The sequence below is a fragment of the Procambarus clarkii genome, chromosome 3 (assembly GCF_040958095.1).
Source record: "Procambarus clarkii isolate CNS0578487 chromosome 3, FALCON_Pclarkii_2.0, whole genome shotgun sequence".
In the NCBI taxonomy this organism is placed as follows: Eukaryota; Metazoa; Arthropoda; class Malacostraca; order Decapoda; family Cambaridae; genus Procambarus; species Procambarus clarkii.
The window spans coordinates 17,034,479-17,052,001 of record NC_091152.1 but is presented as its reverse complement, the minus strand read 5'-3'; the positions used below and the strand labels follow the sequence as shown (position 1 = coordinate 17,052,001).

The following is a 17,523-nucleotide window of genomic DNA, read 5'->3' as shown; positions in this document are numbered from 1 at the left end:
CCTGGGAATAGTAAAAGAAACCTTTGACTTCAAGGAAGGGAAGGTAACTATAAGGGGAAAGCGCCAAGCCATTACGACTATATAGCACTGGGAAGGGGTCAGGGTAAGGTTTTGGGATGGGACGGGGGGGGGGGGCGGAACTTCAAGGAAAAGAAAGTGGTTATTCAGTTGTACAAATCTCTGGTGTGCCGCCATCTGTAATACAGTTTAAGCCTCTGATAACGACAATGTCTACTTGCTATCGTGTTATTATGGCATGTAATTAACGTACTGTAATATTATATAAACTTTCCTATTTATAAATGTGCAGCCAATTAGGGAATAAAGCTACTGATTTGATTTGACTACCGTGACAGGTCCGTCGACAACGCCATCTATCGATTGACGGCTAAAACATAAAGTGGCCACGTGACGCAGATCATCACACAGTTTCTTTACCGCTTATGTTAATTGTTGTCCTCGCTGGTGGTCAGCGTTAGTGTGTGAACTGCTTCCTGAGAGTACAGTGAAGACTCTTGTTGGAGCTCTCTGTCCCTCGGGGGTTTTAATCTCCAGCAACCGTTGGACTCCTTTTTTAAAATGTGTATTTTAGTCCTTCATAACGGTGAGTTGTTGCTGATATTTATATAAGATATATGATGTGCTGGGTACAGTACACTTCAGTTAACTAATCAGCCAACATATGCTGGCTACAGTTGTACTTGTCAAGTGATGTCTTGCCAACAACATAAATAAAGTTGTGGTAAATAGTCATGGCCACATATTGAGTAACTCGGTTAGTCTGAGCTTGCTCGTTGAGAGCAAAATGTTCATTCACCCAGTCGCCAAACCCCCTTTTTATGTATGTGTTTTACAAACAAGTCATAACGTTTGGACATTCCTCAAAGTGATTTGCTGTAATGTTCGGATAGCAACTCTATATATGCTTCACATACCACAAATAAGAACTAGTAACAGAACCTGAACGCCTAATCAAACCTACGCCTGAATATGCGTAACGTTAATATAAAATTTGAGAATTCCTGTTTAACACGAATGTTAAAATTGATACTCGTTTTTGCGCTCGGCCGCTGCATAGAATGAACTTTGAGAAAGAGTACCCAGATAAATGAAACAATGTATTAGATACTAGATTTGTCTAGTTTACTTAATTACCTAAAATGGTAGGTAAGTATGGTACTTCAAAGTAATTATTGGGCGAGTGAATTGCGGAAACTTTACACTGGAATATTGAATCAAAGAATGGGTAAAGTTTATTAACCATGAGAATTTTGGTGGTAAATAAAGTGGAAAGTGTCAGTGAAATTGAAATAAGTTTGAGGTAAAATAACGTGTCGGTGTGATTTAATGTATAGATTAAGGGAAGTTTGGGGGGGGGGAAGCAGTTTAAACCATTCTGCCATAGTTGCTAAGATACGGTAACAATCCCGTTAAGAGTATTTGACGCTAAGATGACGTATTGCGCAAAATAAATATAACTTAATTTTTAATTTTTACAGAATCCTCAATGACTGTTGTTGGCGACCTACAAAATAAAGTTCAAAATTTTATGAAGAAAAGAGCGTTATTGGAGTTCCAAGAGTCTGAAACACATCGGTCTCTAGGATTGTCAGTACTAGGACAGCTGCTCCAAACTGCTAAAGACTCTCAAAATAATTTTATTATAGGTTTTAATTGCCATGGACAGACGGGCCTGAAAGACGGGAATATTTCGGAGAATTGCGTAGGAACGCAAATTGATGAAGTTGAGTGCGGACACTACAAGAAAAAGGATTACTCAAATTTAAAGGGTCTTGTAGATAATTGCTCAGAATATAGTGTGCGTGTATCAAGCTCTTATGCTTATGAAAGTTGTTTGCTATATCACAATGATTGTGACCCCCAAGATATGGAAAGTGGCCTGGAGACACGATCCGAGTGCCCTAGTGAACTAGCAGTTGACAAAACTTGGAAAAACGGCGACCAGGTTTGGCAGGATGCAGAATCGATGTCTTCTCAGAACGACGCGTCTAGGTATTGGCTGGAGTCGGTTTCAAGCCTCGACCCTGACGACTGGCACGATGCTGACAAGGAAACGTGCGGAGAAGTTGTAGTGCGTGATAGTGTGGTTCCTGGCCAGAACACCACAAGCATGTTAGATGCTGGGGCGTCTGGTGCTGGGGCGTCTGGTGCTGGGGCGTCTGGTGCTGGGGCGTCTGGTGCTGGGGCGTCTGGTGCTGGGGCGTCTGGTGCTGGGGCGTCTGGTGCTGGGGCGTCTGGTGCTGGGGCGTCTGGTGCTGGGGCGTCTGGTGCTGGGACGTCTGGTGCTGGGACGTCTGGTGCTGGGACGTCTGGTGCTGGGACGTCTGGTGCTGGGACGTCCGGTGCTGGGGCTTTCGCCTTTTGGGGCGATGCTGGGCGCGGTGCTGGGACTTCTGGAGGCCACAGGGACCTCCGGGGGCGATGCTGTCGCCTCCGGGGGCGGCGCTGGAACCTCTGGGGGCGGCGCCTTCGAGGCCGGTGCTGGGCGCGGTGCCTCCGGGCAGGTGCAAAAATTGCAAAGCGTGACCGACGTGCAAAGACGGATAACACGGCTGCATTACACAGGCACGAAGAAACGCCTTCAGCTATGCCAGCCACGTCTCGAAAGAAAAGCCACAGGCATGATTGAAAAAAGGGAGTCTATGGTTCCTAAAGTTCAAAGCGGTGAGAGTAGCCTCAGGATAAAGGACATGGTGGTTACAGTTCTGACGAGACTCGCAAGATTTTTCAGAATTACTAGTCTCGGGTCTCCCTATACACGAGAACACAAACGATAACTTTCCATCTCGAATACTGGCGGATTACGATCGCGCTGTCCTTGACCAGGCTAGAACTAGGGCAGAAGACTGCCGCATCAGAAAAGAACCGGGTTCCCCTCAAAACTGATACAATTTATGCACCCAAGGAATTGCTTCAGGATCCAGCTCCATCCAGACCTGCAACACCTCCCAATTCATCTATGAACATGGATTCATTTGTTCACAATAAATCGCCACGACGAGCGCATGGCTCTAAAGGCAAACGGCGTTCTCGGGAGAGTTCCTGTGGACCGCGAAATATTAATCCCGTGACTTCCTCTTGTAGTGCTAGTCACCCGACTGGCGAATTGGGTACTCGACACACAAATGACTACTTCTCCGCGGTCTCTCTCAAAGAAGCACACCAACAATTCTGCTCCAATGATTACCCTGCCAATTTCTGCCCAAAAGGATTTGGGAATCTCTCCACCTTGGCGCACAATGATTCTCTTCCAATGTCATTGCCAATTCCTTCCCAAGAGGATTCAGACTGCTAGTATAGATGATTGAGGGACGCGGCCACAGCCCAACATAATGAACTTTAAGGTAGCTGGAATAAACGGGCATCTTACTGTGGCTAAAGCAGGTTCTTAAAACGGCTGAAATGAAAGGTAAGACACTGTACAGTGAAATTTCATTTATTGAAGGATAAGTTTGAAGATTTTCTTAAACACAATTTGTAACTGGATAAGTTACTAGGGCATATCATTGGCTTAATTGACCCTTGCTTGAAAATTAGAATATGCATGCTAGACTAGGTAGTTGGAAATTTATTTAAACAATTATTTTAATTTTGCCGCTTTGTCGACTTCAGATTGCTTACTATATAAAGTAAAAATATGGGCTCTACCAGGATTTGACCTAATATGGATAATAGTCAAAAGTTGATGGTTTTCTATTATGGACATTTTCTTCTATGAATTACTTGTAAAATCATTCTTATAAATTTTCAGTTATCTTCGTTTGCCCGAGTAATGAATTGCCAAGCTTCAATAGTGATGTACCAGATGTGCGAGATAAATCTATTGGAAATTGCTGGTATAATACAGCCAAGTACCTGCCATCAGTACCTGCCATCAGTACCTGCCATCAGTACCTGCCATCAGTGCTTGACTTGTAAGTATGTTCTTGGTGCCAACTGTTTGTAACTGGATTAAATATCGCCATGTGCTGAAGATTCTTATTTTGGACAACTTTCGTACCAAGAGTGGTTATAGATAGGATTGGGTGGTTATAGATAGCTGCTGCCTCGTATGGGCCAATAGGCCTTCTGCAGTTACCTTTGTTATGTTCTTATGAGTTATGAACTTCGGTCCTCTTGGCTATAAATTTCTTTACCCCAAATATAATCGTATAGTAAGGGGGGGGGAGGGTTATCTTAATCTGCCAACCAAATGCCTCTTATAACTAATTGGTCAATATTGGAAGACTAAAACTCTTACAATTGCCAATTTATTAAAAAAATAACCGGCTGTGCCCGGGTCGATCACGTTTCCAAGGCCTCTCATGCTGGGTTATGTGCAAGTTTAATATGCACTTGAATCTAAATGCAACTGGACTATGTATTGGTCTTTATATATATTATATAGTTGTGTATAACATGGGTAAATGCTAATCTTTCACAAAATTCCCATTTGGGGGGGGGGGTGGTCATTAATAAATTTAAGTTTTACAACTTATCAATTTGTTGAAACGAAGCTAATTTGCTGCCGAATTCGATCCTAAAGTTACTTGAACTGCAGACACACACACAATCACTTTACCGTACTAATTTTCTACCATATTCCTACTGCTAATCGAATCTTCTAAAATTAAGTTTGCTTTTACGATCTGAATTATGTAGCTAAAACAGCGTTCATAGCTAGTAACTTGACTCCTTGAAGTGTAGTAGCAAGTAAGGTCATCAATAAGAACACTATTCAAACCGGGTAAGGTCAGCGTCCCTGACGAATAACGGCTGCTTCTCAAACAGTAGCGGCTTGGGAAACATCCTGCCGGTAAAGTTTAGTTAATGCGATAAATGCAATTCTATGTAAACACGAGGTGACCCTCGCATTGATTCCTTGTATGCTTACTGGTGTCCTGAGAATCCAGTGTTCATGACTGGCATCAGTATTTCACTCGTAACATGATCGGATCCGATTACTGTTTTAGATATTTAGCTTGGATCTGAAACACAATCGTTCGAGTAGCCTAACAGCCGTATTGTGACACGGGCATAATTGATTACAAGGACACTGTAAAGATTCTGTTTGTTCAATTCCAGTGGTGGTTATTAAATTGGGAGTAGTCTTTACATTAAAATTGTTAGTTCGAATTATTTATAAAAGTTGATTTTAATCTGCGCATCTTAGTTCATTAACGGGATTTTAGAACTGTTGCTCAACCGTCTCCGATCAGAGTAGGAAGGTTTTGGTAGTTAAGACTATAGTATTGCACATTTAAGTTATTTAAGAATGCTGAAAGTAGGTTGATACATTTTAATTTAAACTTATTGATGGGAATATTGCCCACTGACCCTCCCAGGTCTCTCCCGTCCTACCTACACATGCACAACCTTTACAAGATTGTGCGATGCTGTAGGACTAGTGTTACACGGGTGGGGGGCGGTCACTACTTGGGATAACGCACCCCTCCCTGTACTAGTTGGCATTTCAGCCACCCATGTTGCCCTGTTAAGCGATATACACTGACTCCGGGACGCAAACAATTTAGGATAAAGGAAACTACTACCCAAAGACTCGTGGGGTGGGCGACTAGGCACCAGAGGCCACTCTGTAGCCCCGTCTACATTGGGCCTAGACCAGGCTTCATATTTCGAACATGATGACGTATATATGTTATACTACATACTAGTAGTATGTTACCGCCATACTACTTTGGCAGCATTGTCTAAAGCCCCTAGTGGTAACTATAGTCAGTCACCTGGAGTGGTGAAATTCTTCCTTATAACGAAGAGACAAAAATCGGGTGGGAAATAAACACGGAAAACTCTCTATCCCTTAAAGACTATCTAAATAGGGTTTTGAAATAGTCAAAAGATTGGCAGGTGCCGTTAAATGCTGACAAATGTAAGGTTTTAAGGCTTATAATGTAGATAAAAGATAAGAGCTAGATGGTGTAGAGATTGCAAAAGTTGGATTGAAAAGGGTATCTGGGAGTTATGATTAAGACTTTAAAACTAGGAAATCGATGCATAAATGTTCGTAATAAGGCAAATAGGACACTGGGATTTATTGATCATTATGATGCTAGGTGTTCTTGAGCTGTATCTTGCTCTGGTTAGGCCCCATTTAGATTATCTTGCTCTGGTTAGGCCCCATTTAGATTATCTTGCTCTGGTTAGGCCCCATTTAGATTATCTTGCTCTGGTTAGGCCCCATTTAGATTATCTTGCTCTGGTTAGGCCCCATTTAGATTATCTTGCTCTGGTTAGGCCCCATTTAGATTATCTTGCTCTGGTTAGGCCCCATTTAGATTATCTTGCTCTGGTTAGGCCCCATTTAGATTATCTTGCTCTGGTTAGGCCCCATTTAGATTATCTTGCTCTGGTTAGGCCCCATTTAGATTATCTTGCTCTGGTTAGGCCCCATTTAGATTATCTTGCTCTGGTTAGGCCCCATTTAGATTATCTTGCTCTGGTTAGGCCCCATTTAGATTATCTTGCTCTGGTTAGGCCCCATTTAGATTATCTTGCTCTGGTTAGGCCCCATTTAGATTATCTTGCTCTGGTTAGGCCCCATTTAGATTATCTTGCTCTGGTTAGGCCCCATTTAGATTATCTTGCTCTGGTTAGGCCCCATTTAGATTATCTTGCTCTGGTTAGGCCCCATTTAGATTATCTTGCTCTGGTTAGGCCCCATTTAGATTATCTTGCTCTGGTTAGGCCCCATTTAGATTATCTTGCTCTGGTTAGGCCCCATTTAGATTATCTTGCTCTGGTTAGGCCCCATTTAGATTATCTTGCTCTGGTTAGGCCCCATTTAGATTATCTTGCTCTGGTTAGGCCCCATTTAGATTATCTTGCTCTGGTTAGGCCCCATTTAGATTATCTTGCTCTGGTTAGGCCCCATTTAGATTATCTTGCTCTGGTTAGGCCCCATTTAGATTATCTTGCTCTGGTTAGGCCCCATTTAGATTATCTTGCTCTGGTTAGGCCCCATTTAGATTATCTTGCTCTGGTTAGGCCCCATTTAGATTATCTTGCTCTGGTTAGGCCCCATTTAGATTATCTTGCTCTGGTTAGGCCCCATTTAGATTATCTTGCTCTGGTTAGGCCCCATTTAGATTATCTTGCTCTGGTTAGGCCCCATTTAGATTATCTTGCTCTGGTTAGGCCCCATTTAGATTATCTTGCTCTGGTTAGGCCCCATTTAGATTATCTTGCTCTGGTTAGGCCCCATTTAGATTATCTTGCTCTGGTTAGGCCCCATTTAGATTATCTTGCTCTGGTTAGGCCCCATTTAGATTATCTTGCTCTGGTTAGGCCCCATTTAGATTATCTTGCTCTGGTTAGGCCCCATTTAGATTATCTTGCTCTGGTTAGGCCCCATTTAGATTATCTTGCTCTGGTTAGGCCCCATTTAGATTATCTTGCTCTGGTTAGGCCCCATTTAGATTATCTTGCTCTGGTTAGGCCCCATTTAGATTATCTTGCTCTGGTTAGGCCCCATTTAGATTATCTTGCTCTGGTTAGGCCCCATTTAGATTATCTTGCTCTGGTTAGGCCCCATTTAGATTATCTTGCTCTGGTTAGGCCCCATTTAGATTATCTTGCTCTGGTTAGGCCCCATTTAGATTATCTTGCTCTGGTTAGGCCCCATTTAGATTATCTTGCTCTGGTTAGGCCCCATTTAGATTATCTTGCTCTGGTTAGGCCCCATTTAGATTATCTTGCTCTGGTTAGGCCCCATTTAGATTATCTTGCTCTGGTTAGGCCCCATTTAGATTATCTTGCTCTGGTTAGGCCCCATTTAGATTATCTTGCTCTGGTTAGGCCCCATTTAGATTATCTTGCTCTGGTTAGGCCCCATTTAGATTATCTTGCTCTGGTTAGGCCCCATTTAGATTATCTTGCTCTGGTTAGGCCCCATTTAGATTATGCAGTTCAGTTTTGGTCGCCGTACTATAGAACTGATATAAATTCACCAGAACGCGTCCAGCGTAAAAGGCTAGTTAATCCCGCAATTTAGAACCCCGTCATATGAAGGAAGATTGACAAAGGTTAAATTACTTTCGCTGGAAAGGCAAAGTTAGGGGGTGACATGATAGGTGTAAAGGTGAATGAATGGATATAACACAGGATATTAATAGGGTATTAAAAGTATTAACTCTTACGGGCTCACCATAGCCCGTGCTACATGGACATTTCGTTTAGAGTAGCCAAATCTAAAACGGTATCAACAGAACAGAACACCAAACAATGGGTATAAATTGGATAAGTTTCCAGATTTAGACCTGAATAAATATTGGTTCGGTAACGGTTTTGTGGAACCAATTACCGTGTAACGTAGAGGTGGGGTCCCTTGATTGTTTCAAGTGAGGGGTGGATACAAGAGTGGGATTGGGTGGTTCTAAGAGCTACCTCGTATGGGCCAATAGGCCTTCTTCAGTTACCCTTGTTCTTAACTGCCCCTTTTGGCCCCCTATCCTCCTTAAGGAGCACCGCGGCCAGAGTTAAACATGTATAGTCGTCACATAACCTAGCCTAAACGGTTTCTGAAGTCTGTTATGGTGTTGAAGGCAGACATGGACAGATTACCTTTTAAAGAGAATGTAGTTAATTTCCTGTAACTACAGACGAACAACCCTGCCAACAATTTCATATTGAGGGTTGACTAGGTAGAAATCTGGGTAGTCATTGAGGGTTGATTGGCTGGGTAATGGTCAGGGTACCAATTGAGTGACCTACAGTCAGCAGACTTGGACCCACTGTGAATATGGCAATGGAGTGTAGGCGCGCTCAAAGTAATAAGAGTAGGAGGGTTGCAAGCCTTTACAACGAGGGTAAAGATCTTTAAAAAGTGTAATCCCCCATGGGAACAAGGATGGAACGAAGAAATGACATTGCAAACATGAACCGACAGGAAGTCGTACAAGCATAACATCCTTCCAGACCATAAAATGGTGAGCTAGAAGCTCGCTCAGGGCATAAGCAAGAGTGAGGAAGTTAAAGGGAGTGAAAAATAGTTGAAGGTAGTAACGATCACAATGATCCTGTAGAGCCAGGAAGCCGGTTTCAATATAAAAGCTGTAAGGTGTGAAGGATAGATGAAACTGTTTATGTAATAATCTAAGACGAGGTCTGATAAAGACCTTTTGTACCCTCTGCAATGCTTTTTGCGCTACCGCTCGTAAGATGGGTATGGGGTGCACAATAAACTAGCCGCCTCCTCCGGCGGCAGCAATCAAAAAAATAAACATAAAATATCCGGGCGGGAAAAGAGCCACCAGAGCCGAGGCACAACTCTATAGTTTAGAGCATAAAGACGAAGGGTTCAAGGAAAGGCAGTGGAAGGGGCAGCCACAATAGTTTAGACTGCACGAGGGGGCAGCTGAAATAGGAATGTGCATATAACTTGACAACCCCAGAGGTAGGGGGGGGGGTCAAGACTAGGGCAAGGGCCTTAAAGGATTATATCTTTGAGCTTTATGGGGAGACGGACAAATTAGTGTTAAAATTCGACCCCAAAAGTTGATTCTTATGGTGAATTAGATTGCTATAAAACGTCAATGTGGGTCGAAGAACGACCTGCTTCTGAGTCTAAGCACAAGTCTTAGTCGCAGAAAACTCTGCCATGAATCGTGGTTAAGGGCGACACGGCCAAATCATAAGCTGGAACTGGTGTCGGAGGAAAGCTGGGTCGTCACCGCGACAAATTAGATCAACATAAAGCAGAGAAATGCCAGTGCACAAAAAACTACCTTGAGGTAAACATTAATGTTAGAGAAAATGGCACCAACTCTCATTTTAAACGAATTACAAGAGTTGAAAAGTGGGAGTGTGCCACGAAGGCCAAAGAATGTAGAGAAAATGTTCTCAATGGTGCCAAGACTTTTCCAGGTCAAAAAGAACAAAGGTCTTTACAGCTGCCTCGAGCCAGAGAATGGCTGCCTCGAGCCAGTCCTCTGGGACGTCTCCCAAATACGGTTAGGTATTCATTAAATATTGAAAAGGAGAACCAAGTAAGATGCAGTGCAGTTGATGCCGTTAGAGCACACCGCTGTAAAACTGCAGAGGGACGGAGCAAACTGGAATTCACAGAATTTGTTATAGGAGAGTGCGAAATTCCACGGGGACAAGATTCGATAACTGATTTAAGTAGGAAGAAGGCTAGTGCCATTCGGGGCGTAATTAATTGTAACTGGTATTTGGTCAACAAGGTACTCCTGTAAATCAGGGAGGGTATTTTCATCGTGACACATACACAATTAGACCACGTAGCCGAGCAAATTATTCAACGTAAGTGCTTGAAGGCATGAGTATAGAGTGCAGCGCTTCTACAGTCATCCACCATAAGTGTGACAGTGCAGTTTAGACATTTAAGTGTGCCCATCCTTGTTGAATGTGCAGTTTTTAGGAATTTTTTTTCCCCTCTAATTTATCCCTCGATGGAATTTTTTGAGTGAGATAAATTGGATATATCTCGTGTACTCTTGTTCTTGAATTGGCATCCTCGGTGATTTAGCGAGAATATCTTGAATATTCTCCAACCCTGATGGTGAGTCTCCCTGGCTTGGTGCCTTTTGAATTGTTTTCTTTTACTTGCTTGTATTAGTGTTGCATTAACCAATGTTTTTACTTCACACTTGCCCCAGGTCCACAGATAAAGTAAACTTGACCGGATATATTGTCAATTCGTGGATAGGGGCTCTCTAGGCTTAGATATGTTGTGTAACACCCCCCCTCCCCCTCCCCCCCCCCCGTCCTTTTCAAAACACAATAGTGGGTTGCCTTGGCCCCCCCCCCCCCTCCTTTTAACGATAAGAAGCTACATCATGAGTATTTGTCGTTTAAATATCATTAATCCCAATTGAATGTTTCAGCCTGTAACGTGGTCCGTCTGTGGGAGAACTGTTGCTGTGAGGCCTTCAGATGGTCACCTGGACTTACAGGATGAAGTTGGCAAAGTCTGTGGCACCAGAGAACGTCATGCCTGTCAAAACATGGTTTTCTTTTATTGTTTGGAGCAAGCAAAATATTTGCTATGAAAATATGGTTAGCTCGGACGAGAAGCATTTGGCGGGGGGGGAACTAGCTAGACACCATAGTCAGTTTTATCAACTTCAGTTTTATTGTTGCAGGTTCTCCAATAATGACATATCACAAATGAAACTATATTTTAATTGAGCTCGAGCAAATCATTTTATTAGTATTTTATTAGTCATTTTATTGTGAACTGAACCCATAGGGATATTAAATTTTAATGTTTTTTAATAAGCCTCCTTGTCCCTCCACCCGCCATTGACTTCTAGAAGTGTGAAGGGGTTTAGAGGGGAACTAAGTGTACTGATAATTCCAGGGGCAGTTGATAGGACTAGAGCCACTCTTCTAGGCCCTCAAGGAGGAAAGAGGCCACATAAGTGACCTCTATATGGCCTCAAGAGTTTCTTGTGACCAGACAATGTATTTCTTGCACTGATTGTCATGGTTTGGAAAGCATTGTAGGATATACTTTTGTAATTGCTACACATTGCTGCCCGGGATAGTGTTGATATGAATTGAATTAGAATGTAAACATCATAGGCTCTGTAGCATTGACAGCCGGCATGTAGCCAGCAGGTCTACGTTTTTAAGACAATTGTTTACTTAAACATAAATTCTTTATCATTGTTAGTTATGACTGAAAAGACTTAATTTACTGATGGATGCTGGTAGATATTATACTATAGTAAAGTATGTCGGCTCGACTTGTGAAAATCTGCAAATCTAAGTGTTAAATCTCTATAGAGTAATATAATGTGAAATGTTTAAGAATTTTGAAAGTTGTTTGACCAGACTACACAACTAGGTGAAGGGACGACGACGTTTCGGTCCGTCCTGGACCATTCTCGAGTAGATTTGAAAGTTGTGCTGTTAAACTAAATTGTATTTTTTAATTGGTAGAATAAATTACATTAGATGCTAGTTTTACAAATGTAATATAAGTGTTACATATGAGCGCCTTGAGCTGCTCTGTCGGGCACCTTCGACATAAATGTATAACAAAAGTGCCAGAACATTATTTAGACTTTCTCACACTTGGAATTAAAGTGGTTAAAAGAATGTTTGTTTATTTGACAAGTTGTTAGACATTATGAATGTTCCATTACCATTAGTGGTCGAAGCTAGGAGCATGACCATTAGGAGCATGACCCAAATGCACCAAATTTTTGTTTTCCGAATGTGCCCACTTGTACCACGCTATTGTGACTTGTGTGTAAATCAAATGAACACCTCTACAAGGGCCTTGAGGGTTCGAATCTACGCACTGGATATTCCCAGACGCGCCCTGGTCAACTGTACCACGGGGTGCTCAAACGAATTGCCACCTGGCGCGCTTCTGCAACCACAAGGATCCTAAAGCTTCTCGGACGCCTAATTGAGGTTTCTCAAAATTCCCCCATGCACTCGGTTTGTCAACTTTTGACAATGTCGCGGTACAGTTGACTAGGGCGCGTCTGGGAACATTTCATGCGTAGGTTCGAACCCTTATAAAGGCCCTTGTCGATTTGTTCATTTTATACTAGTTTTTCTCCCGGGGAACAAGGTCACGTTAAAAACTCTTAACATACAGCGGGTCGATGATGGCCGATAACGCCAGGAACTCTACCATTCCTTCCTAACCTTCATTGCTCTTCCAGCAGCCTCGGGGCGCACTGTGGCAGTACGGGCGGCAGGTTACATGTAAACATAACCATGTACCGTCACTCGCCCGTCTAGCGGTACAGGGACTCCACGGTACAGTTTCTGGCCGTCTGGTACCTAGCGATACCAGTCTCTCTTGCTTCCATGTTTCTCTTGCATATTTTGCTTCTACAGGATGGAGCTTGCAGGATTAGCTCTTGGACCCTGCCTTTCTAACCGTCGGTTGTTTAATTTCCGATTCCGAACCTAATTTCTTCGTATTGCATATTATGCGCACAAATCCCCAGGAAGCGGCCCGTAGCAGCTAGCTTGAAAAGTACCTATTTACTATTGGGTGAACAAGTGCGTCAGGTGGGGGGTAGGGGGGGAAACTGGCTGGGCCCTATAGGACAAACCACCCCCCCAATCTGTGTACCAGTTTGTGCTTGCGGGGGATAGAGCTTCGGGTCTTTGGTCCCGCCTCTAGATCATTTTATGTACAGGTTCCCGAGCCAATTGGGTTCTCGTTCCCACATTTGAAGCGGTGTACCCTCCTTCCCTTTCCAGCCCGTTGTCGTGAGGGGCTTGGTGAGCGGCTGCCGGGGGGTGATGCTCCATGGGACAGTCCTGTCTCATGACTGCAGTATGCTTAAGTCGTACTCTAGGAATATCAAAACTGTGTTTATTTCTGGTGGTGCTCATGGGTTCTGTTACAACCTTCTATGAAGCTTTTGAGATCAGGATTGGCATTATAGTTTAGCGTTTTATATATGTATAATACACATGAGAGAATGTGCAGTGACTTAATGTCCAACATATTCAGAGATTTGAGTTTACAGATTTGTAATTGTTACAGATTTGAGACCACACAATTGTGCTAGATGGCTTTTTCCCCTTCCATAAGTTTAATTTTTCCTCCCCTTCTCTATTTCCCGCCGACCTTCGCCATTCATGATTATTCTTTCGGACTTTTGTTTTGCCGCCCGGGTGTTCAGGGAGGCACTCCGCCGTAGAACAGTGGTACCCGACGTTGCGAGCGAGGGGGACGCGTGTGTCAATCCTTGCCCTCGTTACTGAACCAGATCCTTAGACTGACGGTTCTTAAGGTGGCGATTGCAGGGCGTATACCCACGATGCACTCCTGGGGTGGGGGGAGGGGCCGGCTTGTCAATTGTTGGGTATCCTATACCTTAATTGTGGCTCCAGTGTGGGTATGGGGGGCTTATTCGTGAATAAATTTTTCCCGTTATTATGCCAATGATTCGCCATCTTTTTCACTTCCCAGACTCGTGGGGTGGGCAACAAAGCCCCAGAGTTAGTTGGACGACCTGGCCCTGTAGCCCCCGCTACCTTGGGCCCTGACCATGTTCCTTCTCGGACTCTACCGAGTACCTCTGTGCTTCCGTCCCACTTCTGTGGGTTGAGACCCAAGCCCCCAGTGGTGACCTCGTCACGTGGCGTGTCTCAATCTAGTTGTCACAACAGCGCCCCCTTTCTTACTGGGGGTGCACGGCATCGTCACCTCCGTACTCGCTCGCGCTTGATTCCTTCCCAATCTTGCCAGATTTTGTTTGGGCCTGCTACGTGGACAAGTGTTTTGATCTTGGTTATGTTGACCCTACTCGTCGTGATTTATTTCTCCATAAGCACCTTGTGACGTTGTTAAAGGTGACGTTGGTCACCTTTAACCCCACTCGTACTGGTACCTTTGTTGTTGCAGCCCCTTCTCAAGAAGCGGCTGCCCTCTTGGCTTCAGTGTCCTGCATTGAAGGCACCCCTGTTCGGATCTCAAAAAAGACCAGTTGAATGCCAGCATTGGCACAATTCTCTCGCACCATGTTGCGACTGGTGACAGGTAACTTACACTGCCACGAGGATATTACGAATATCCTTGAGGCCCAAGGCCATTCTGTCCTCAAGGTGGATACTTTCACTCGACCCCCTCGTGGTCGTCGTCGTCGTTAGCCTCTTCGCGTTGTGAAGGTCATGTTTGATTGGTCCCTTCCCTCTTTAAGTCATTCTTGCTGGTGACAGATGCTCTGTTCAGGAGTACGTCCCCTCTCCTTGCCTCTGCTGCAGCAGGTGCTGGAGATTTGGACATGGTCCTGTCAGGTGCCAGCCCGTCCTCCAAACAAAGATCCAAAAGTGATTCCATGCACCCGCCAAACCCCCTGTTTATAAATGAAAAGCGGTTTACACACGACTCACAACTGCTGACATTCGAACATATCCGGAACATATGCTTCACTGACGAATTTTGTTCGAACCACAACGCTGTAAATGCTTCACCCACGTACTACAAATACAAATAATAGCCAACAGAACCTAAACACCTAACCTATCCTATGCCTATATATACACAATATGCTAATATATTATATTAATTTATACTTGAGAAAATTTGTTTTGTATGAACAGGATATAAAAATTTATGAATGCGTCTGTGGGGTTGACCGCTGAATGTAATCGACTTGAGTCGAGGACGGGTTGCAGGTGCACAATGTGTGCACACAGTGTATTTGGACTTCACCTGGTGGGTTCTTGATGCCCTACATAAGTGACCATTTCCCCATCCTTGTCACATTCTTCTCTTTTCGCCCTCCTCCTCTCCTTCCCTAGGTGGCAATTTGCTGGGACCTCTTTACCTTATGTGCTACTCTTTCCGACTTCTCTGATCTGCCTCTCCCCAGAGCCCTCCTCTTTCATGACTGTTTTTTATGCTCCGCTCCGTTCCTTGCTCTAGCTCCAGGGGTGAGCGGAAGTGCGTTCCCTGGTGGAACGCAGGTTGTGCTCGGTCTGTCCACTGTAAGCGTGCAGCCAGGAAGAAACACCGTCGCTGCAGAACGCCCGTTTTTGTTTTGGAGGGCAAGCACGGTGGCCCGTAGGCCCATCCGTGAGGGTTGGAGATTTTTAGTTTCCACTGTTACGTCTGACACTCCACTGCCCCTGATCTGGAAGAAAATTAAAGATAACGGGTAAGCTTGTTCCAGATGTTTCGCCAGTCCTTCATCTCGGTGGTTCTATTGTGGTGGATCCGGTGTCGGTCGCGACCAAACTGGGAACTCATTTCTTGACTGTTGGCTTTGGCTCCAACCCGTCCTCGACTCAAGTCCATTACATTCAGCGGTCAACCCCACAGACGCGTTCATAAATTTTTATATCCTGTTCATTCAAAATGGGAATTTTCTCAAATATTAATTATAATAGTATATTGTGCACATGTAGGCATAGATTAGGCTAGGTGTTTAAGCTCTGTTGGCGATTATTTGTAGTACATGGGTGAAGCATTTACAGTGTTGTGCTTCGAACAAAATTCGTCAGTGAAGCGAAGTGTTCTGGCAGTATTCAAACGAAATCAGTTGAGTCGCGTGTAAACCTTTTTTTTCATTCATAAACGGGATTTGGCGGGTGCATGGAATCACTTTTGGATCTGTGTTTGGAGAACGGCTGCCGGCTCGCATCTTCCTCCTTCTTTACTTACTCGTAAGCCCCCTTCTTGAATCTTCTTCCCTTAGACTTTTGCACTTCTTTCCAGCTTCCCTATAATGATCCTTTCTCTCTCAGAACTTCAGTCTGTCTTTGCTCTATGTGGTTTTACGGCAGCGGGCTCAGATGATATTCATTATGAGATGCTTCGCCATCTCCCCCCTCTGCACATTTCAGTATTTACCGAGTGTTTATAACTATATCTGGAAGTCGTCAGTCCCTGAGGACTGGCTTCAGGTGGTTGTTCTTCCTATTCAGAAGTCTGATTCTCAGGGTCAACCCCTAAAGACTTCCGCCCCATTGCTCTCAAGAGTTGTGTCTGCAAACTTTGAGCATATGGTCAATGTCCGTCTGATGTGGTTCTTGGAACGCTATCACCACTTCTCCGTCTCAATTGGACTTTCGCGAGTGTCTCAGCACGGCTGATGTCCTCGTGAACTTGGAGGTCTATATTCGTACTGCCTTTGCTGCGGAGACCTCCATTGTTGCTGTTCTTTTTGTCCTGGAAAAGGCATGACACCACCTGGAGATAACATATTCTGTCCCAACTCCGTTGTTTTGGCCTTCGTGGTAATCTCCCTCTCTTGTCGTTCCTTTAGAGTGCGGCTTGGTACTGCTCTCTGCCTCTTTTCAGCAATACGAAGGTGTGTCCCAGGGTAGTGTTCTGAGCACTACTCTTTTTCCTGGTTGCCCTCAATGGTCTTCATTCCTCCCTTCCCTCTAACATTTTCCCCGCTCTTTATGTTGATCTCATTCTCTGCTGTCAAGGTGATGACTTGCCTTTCCTCCAACGGTGGCTTCAACTTGTGATTGATGCCGTGTCGTCTTGGGCCACCAATCAAGGCCTCAAGTTCTCTGCTACTAAAACTTGTGTTATGACTTCTACTCGGAAACTGGTCGTTCTTCGTCCCTCTTTGTCACTTTATGGTCATCCTCTTGAGTACAAAGATTCCGCTAAGCTTTTGGGGTTAATCTTTGACACTCGTTTGTCTTGGTCGCCCCATATCTCTTACCTCCGAGTTGAATGCTCTAAGGTCCTTCATCTACCTTCATCTACTACTTGGGTTTTGTCCCATACTTCTTGGGGAGCAGATAGGTGCCCGCTCCTCTCTCCACATTTTTCTCTCGTCCTGTCTAAACTCGATTATGGTTGTCCTGCTTACTCGTCTGCTTCTCCTTCTACTCTTCGCCGTCTTGATGCTTTGCACCATACTGGGTTGCACCTCAGCTCTGGTGCCTTTCGTTCGACTCCCGCCCTCAGCTTGTATGTTGACACTGGCTTCCTGTCTCTCCAGGACCGCTGTGACCGCTACTGTCTTCGCTATCTTGCGCGGGCCTTACAGCACCGTCACTCTCGCCTATGTCGTGCTTTGAATTTTATCTCAACTGTTT

General features: G+C 44.3%; 2 protein-coding genes across 3 annotated transcripts in view; one reads left to right on the top strand and one right to left on the bottom strand.

Moving 5' to 3' along the window:
• Positions 1 to 17,523, bottom strand: part of LOC123760870 (probable glutamate receptor) — a 108,649-nt gene that overhangs the window by 80,136 nt on the left and 10,990 nt on the right. The gene's annotated exons all lie outside the window — the stretch shown is intronic.
• Positions 458 to 12,084, top strand: LOC123760873 (uncharacterized). The gene is made up of 4 exons (XM_045746670.2): positions 458 to 604; positions 1,500 to 3,430; positions 3,773 to 3,935; positions 10,866 to 12,084. Exons 1-2 carry the CDS (start codon positions 580 to 582, stop codon positions 2,648 to 2,650), a joined length of 1,176 nt encoding a protein of 391 aa, XP_045602626.1. The 5' UTR covers positions 458 to 579; the 3' UTR covers positions 2,651 to 3,430; positions 3,773 to 3,935; positions 10,866 to 12,084.

Coding starts and splice junctions, on each gene's coding strand:
- LOC123760873 (XM_045746670.2), top strand. CDS start 580: ATGTGTATTTTAGTCCTTCATAACG. Junction 605..1,499: donor TATTTTAGTCCTTCATAACG/GTGAGTTGTTGC, acceptor TAATTTTTACAG/AATCCTCAATGACTGTTGTT.